Here is a 6,042-nt window from a genome sequence, read left to right on the forward strand (position 1 = left end):
GCGCTCCCGCCCCGCGCGCCGCCACCTGGGCGCACTCACCGCGCTTTGAGCTCCTTGAACTCCTCGCGCACTTTGCTCAGCTCCAGCTGCAGGCGGGCGCGCTCCTTGGCCACCGAGTCGAGGGTCTTGCGGGCATCCCCGAGCTCGGCCTCGTATGCGGCCTTGATGCCGGACACCTCGCGGCTGACCACCTCCTCGGACTCGGTGATGCGGAGGCGCAGCCCCGCGTTCTCCGTCTCCAGCGACCGCACACGGTCGATGTAGACAGCCAGGCGGTCATTGAGCTCCTGCAGGTCCTCCTTCTCCTGCAGCCGGGTGATGCGGGTAGGCGACAGCGGGGTGGAGCTGGCCTGCGCCCCGCTGCGGGTGGCGCGCCGCTGGGACGGGGTCTCCATGGCCGGCAGGGTGGCAACGCTGCCCGCGGGGCAGAGGTCCCGGGAAGGGCGCGGGGCTCGGGCCGAAGGACAGAGAGTGCGGGGTCGGAGCGCGCCGGCCGGCTGGCTCGCTCCTGGCAGGCGTGGGGTCTGGGCCGGGTGCTGTCGGACCTCGGAGCCTGGGTGCGCGGCTGTGGCGGCGGCGCTCCCGCGGACACTCTGAGTCACCCACGCCGGGCAGAGGCTCTAATAGGTCTAGGGGGTGGGAGGAGGGGCCGCCGCTCTTAAAGGGACCGCCGCACACCCGCAGCGGGCGGCGAGGGGGCGGCGCGGAGGGGCGAGGACCGCCGGGCGGTGGCCGACTGGGCTCCACCCTGCCCCTCGCACCCGGTTGGCCCGCGGCTTCTCCCGTCTTGATTCTGCCTGCCCAGGACTCCTAGCTTCAAGCTCTCCCCCACCCCACTGTCTGGGGCTTTCGTGGGTAGAAGGCAGAGCCAGAGGGTGAGAGTGGGTGGGCAAAGGGCAGGGGTGAGGGGAGAGGGAAAGCGGGTATAAAGCAGGGGAAAGCGCCAGGCAGGCAGATCCAGGAAAGTTGCGGGGGGGGGGGCTGCTGAGGCTGGTGCCCATCAGGGTGACTCACTCTTCTTCCCCCAGTGGCCCCTCCTTTCCACCCCATAGTAATAGTGAGTCACCCCTACCCCCCTCCACACGTGGGCAGCCCATTCAGAGCTGCCTTTCTGTATGCCAGGGTGGGGTGGGGAAGGAATGCCTGGGTTCCCTGGGGGCGCTGGGCTGCAGGAAAGTCCTGGATCTTGAGATCCTTTCACTCTCAACTTTGGGGAAGGGACCAGAAGCTTGGGGTGTGTCTTTTCCTATCCTCTGCCCCAGCCTCTCCCTTCAAAATCAAGCATTGGGTCTTAGACCCAAGCACCAAGCCACAGACCCGTCGGAAAGCCAAGAGTAGGGCCAACACACCGCCCCCTTCCTTCGGACCCAAGCAACTGGAAAAAGAGGCTGCCCAGCCGTCCCCCCCCCCCCCCCCCCCCCCCCCCCCCCGTCCCTTTCTACTCCTTCTACACCACACCCCACCCCCCCACCCCCCCCACCCCCCCCACCCCCCGCCAACTCCAAGACTGTACTTATTTTTCTTCCAGGACTGTACTTATTTTAATGGATAATTTAAAACAGATACCAGAGCTGTGCATTCATCACGTTGCCAGGACACCAGGTCCTAGATTTTTGTGGTTCCCAGAGGGCCTGAAAGGGGGAGCAGGGCAGGGAGCCAGGCAGCCAGTGGCAGCTCTCCGTCCCGGTTTCAGCCAGAAAGTGGGTGATGGGGGGCAGGACCCCTTCACCTTCCTGGGCCACCACACTCACCTCTACATCCCTCTCTGAGCAGATCTGCTCCCGCACTGGCTCAGGGAGGGGCGAGGCCCTCTCACCAAGCAGGATCGCCCAGGTCCCCAGGCCTCCTCATGCCAGGTTCTGGAGCCTTCATCCTCCAGCCCCATCAACCAGCCCTCTGATCAGCCTTCTGCCCGCCTCCTCGAATCCTGACCCAGGCCCCACCGGCCACTTCATTCTCTCCGCGAGGGGGCCGTGCTAAGGCCCCAGAACTCCTGTGCTCTCACGGCCTGCCCCTGCACCTCCCACAGCTTGGTCTCTAGGGGAGAACGCAGAAGACTAAGTCGTGTTGCTTACTCCTACAGCTGCAGGGTATCAGGGTTTCCATAATACCAAAGGGAAGCCTGGCTGGACAGGTCTGGTTTCCCAGGTTCCAGACCCAAGCCCAAGTCCCAGGGACTCCGGGTATTTGTGGAGGGGGCCCGTGGAGGGGGGGATGTTTAGGGTCCCATGTCTAGGAGGGTGGTGGACATTGTGGCGAGCATCCAGATGCACCCTGGTGAGGGGCCCAGGATACGGCCCCCCCCTCCCTGCAGCCCTCTCCCCCAGGGCGTGGTGCCCACTCTCCGTTTCGCAGACCAAACAAAAAGTCTTGTTCTGCTTCTGCTTCTGTTTCCCAAAGGAGAGCAGAGGCGGGGTGGGTTACCCTGAAACGTGAGGGACAGGGCTCATGCTGTTCCCACTGCCTCAGCCCCCCTGGCACTGGGCCCCCCACCACCACCCAGCCCTACCCGGCCCAGACAGGCCCGGCTTCCCTTTCTGGCTGGAGAAGCAAAACCACACTTAACTGTTCCTATCCCGGACCTCCCCATCTCTTCAGAAAAGAGGCAGAAGGGAGGGGGGAATCTTCACCACAAATTTCACTCTAGGCTCTTTCCAAGGCTCCCCGACCCACCACCACCCCCCACCACCACCCGGAAGGCCTGAATCCTAAATCTGAACTTCAAAGTGGACCTTGATCCTGAATATTCTATCCTCACTCTGGGCTCCAAATGCCCTCAGTCTGTTCTTCCCCCACCAGGATGTAGGTTCCCCTGTCCTAGAAGAAGCAGGGGAAAGCAGGGGAGGCCAGGTGCAGAGGAGGGAGGCTGCGGGGGTGGGGGCGGGGTGGCAGCTGGGTGGTGACAGGGTTCCAATCCCGCCTCACCCTTGCAGTGTGGTGACAGGCCTGCTCCCAATGTCTCTGGGCCTCCATTCCTCGTCTGTCACATGGGCTGACTGCCTAGATGAGGCATGGGATAGAGCCACCACGCTGCCCACAGGGGACTTGCCCACTGCAGAGACCTAGAGGGAGAGGCAGAGCCAAGGACAGTGGCTGAAGAGCAGCGCAGGACCCTGAACTGGCTGATGAATCCCCGGTGGCCCGAGAGCTGGAGCATGAAAGAGTCATATCGGAATATAGGGGTTCCGTCCAAGCGCCGGTTTGAACAGTGGAAATGGCACTTGCCTTGAGGACCAGTGACCCCAGAGGGGGTGCAAAGCATCCTGGGCCTTCCTCCCCAGAGTGCTGTGAGAGACAGGAGGGACCAAGTCTCCGTCATCTGTGTCCCTAAGAAATGCATCTGGCCCTGCCGCTTTTCAGGGGAGTGACTCCGGGCAAGTGCCTCAGTTTCTTCATCGAGAAGATAAGGTGCTGCAGTGATTAAGCTGTAGGCACGTGGGTGAGCTGGGCTGGCTCGCTCAGCCAGCAGAGCATGTGACTTGCTCTCGGGGCCATGAGTTTGAGCCACACGTTGGCATAGACCTTACTTAAATAATCTAGGGGCGCCTGGGTGGCTCAGTTGGTTAAGCGTCTGACTCGATTCTGGCTCAGGTCATGGTCTCATGGCTCGTGAGACTGAGCCCTGTGTCTGGCTCTGCGCTGGCAGTGTGGAGCCTGCTGGGGATTTTCTCTCTCCTTTCTTTTCTTTCTGCACCCGCGTACTTTCTCACACAAAATAAATAAATACACTTTGAAAAACCCAACAACTATGCCTTTGAAGGGAGGCTTCTTGAAGAAGGGAGATTCAGGGGCTTTAGAGAAATACCGTCTACAGGAAGAGTGAAGTCACTCACCCGAGGGGTATTTGGCGGACACCACCGTGGGCCCGGCGCTGCTCTAGACGCTAGGGATCCAGCAGTAAATAAAACAGACAAAAAGTCCTGCCCTTCTGAACCTGACATTCTAGTGGAGGGAGACAGTTAATAAACAAAAGGGAAAATTCTGGGTTGTTAGACGGTGGTAAGCGCTATGGAAATAAAAATACAAAGAGAGACGCTGCTCAACCGGGAAACGCTTTCAGGTCTCCGCACGATCCGTGGCTGCGTGTTTTCACACACCTTCTCAGTGTGGTCCGCACAACCTCCTCGTGGCCGGGAGATGATTTCCCCAAACTAGACAATAAGTAATAGGCTGAGCTCAGGACTTGGACCAAGCAGTCAGGACCTGCTGTGCTCTCTACACCGCTTCAGCGGTAGGCGTGGGAGGCGTGCAGGGGCCTGGTGCCCGGGAGGAAGTGTGTGCAGAGGTGCTGGTGTTCGGAAGAGCCGAGGAGGGCTGCAGCCGGGCCTGCTGACCGGAGCAGGGGCCTCCCGGAGTGAAGGGGGTAAGGGTGGGCCTAGCGAGGCACAGAGGCAGGCGTCTGCTGTGGGGGTGAGCTGTGGGAATAAGGCTGGGGCCAAGGGGGACAGTGGGGAGGCCCTGAGCCCAGCGAGGGAAGAGGTGGCAGCCCTGGCCTTGACCCCAGGGAAGCCAGAGGCACTGGGCTCAGAAGTACAAAACCAGGAGGGATTCTAGAGGCATCCTCTAATGAGCCGTGTGGGGGACATTTATGGAGTACTTGCTACCATGAGACACTGGGCATTCCCTTGACCTTGTCGAACCTCCACAATAGCTCTACAAGGGCTGTTATTAGCCTATTTTACAGATGAGGAAACTGAGGTCCTGGAAGGTGAAATTATTCACTTGAGGCAGGGTCTCCGGACCGTGGCACCGTTGGCATTTGGGGCCAGTTATTTCTCTGTCATGGGTGGAGGTTCTGTGCCCTGGGGGGTGTCTGGCACCCCTGGCCTCTACCCACTAAATGCCAGGGGCATCTCCACTCCCAGCTGTGACAAGCAAAAATGTCTTTGACATTGCCAAAGCTTCCCTGTGAGGCAAAATCTCCCCCAGTCGGGAACTATTTGTCTAAGGTCATGTGGTTAGTAGCAGAACTGGAATATTAACACAGGTTGGCCTGACTCTGAAAGGTAAAATCTTGCATTCAAGGTATAATCTTGGACATGTAGAGGAGGAGAGGCTTCGAATGGGTTCTGGGCCATTGGGGAGGCAGCTGCGCTCCCTCCCCCTGGGGGGGAAGGGGCAACCCTTTGGAGGAGGGCCTAGGAAGTGACTTAGGGTGGGCAGAATGATTTGGAGATTCAAGGCCATGGTCTGGGAATCCCTTAGAGAGTTCTTGATGGAGAGTCTGGGTGATGCGTCCTGGGCCCACAGGGTCTGGTACTCCAGCACTGCTGAAGTGCGGACTCATTCATGCACAGGTGATCAGTATAACCTTGGGAATGAAAGGCCTCCCTGTTCTTTAAGTGGCTGCCGGCCACCAGGCGCTGGGCTAGGGGCTGTGTGGAGGGGGTCCCATTTAATCTTCAGCCCAGCTTTAGGAAGAGTGGGGCCAGGGCCCAGCCATCCTGCCTCACCACTCTAGCCAGGTCAAGGGGATGGCGGCTAACAGGAAGAGAGCCAACCCCTCACTCTCGCACCCGGGTCACGTCGCCAGGTGGCAAGCCTTTCACAAGGAAGATGGCTACCTTAACCCTCCAAATCTCCTGGAGGTGCACAGAGCAAGCACCATGATCCCCACCATACAGATGGAGAGACTGAGGTTTGGCAGGTTAACTGACTTGCTCAAGGCTCCATAGCTGACAGGTGATGGGAGCATAACCCCAAGCCCGAGGAGTCTGCCTCCAGGTTAATAACTTACACCCCACTTCTCTTCAGCCTAGACCCCAAGATGACCAATCCAAAAGCAAGAGTCCGCCACGGAGCTCCTTCCCAACATTCCAAACCTCTTCCCAACCCACCCCCGCAAACTGGGCCCAAGGAGTCGTCCCGTCAAAATACACGACGCAGTGCACCTGACTGCCACACGCACACCAGACCAGAGCCGGTCCAACAGAGGTCCCGCAGCACCCTCTCCCTACCCACCTGCCCAGCCCCCTCCTCGGGCCCCGCCCCCGCACCTGCTGGAGTTGGGCGGGCGGGAAGGGGCGGGGCCCGGGCGGGGGT

At 60.2% G+C, this 6,042-nt stretch overlaps 1 protein-coding gene across 1 annotated transcript in view; it reads right to left on the bottom strand.

The window, feature by feature from the left end:
* Positions 1-581, bottom strand: part of LMNA (lamin A/C) — a 17,135-nt gene extending 16,554 nt beyond the window's left edge. The window contains exon 1 of the mRNA XM_029935991.1: positions 40-581. Within this exon, the coding sequence (XP_029791851.1) occupies positions 40-395 (356 nt within the window). The 5' untranslated portion in view covers positions 396-581. The remainder of the gene's footprint in view (positions 1-39) is intronic.
* Positions 582-6,042: the final 5,461 nt, after the last annotated feature.

The sequence above is a fragment of the Suricata suricatta genome, chromosome 3, assembly GCF_006229205.1.
Source record: "Suricata suricatta isolate VVHF042 chromosome 3, meerkat_22Aug2017_6uvM2_HiC, whole genome shotgun sequence".
NCBI classification, from domain to species: domain Eukaryota; kingdom Metazoa; phylum Chordata; class Mammalia; order Carnivora; family Herpestidae; genus Suricata; species Suricata suricatta.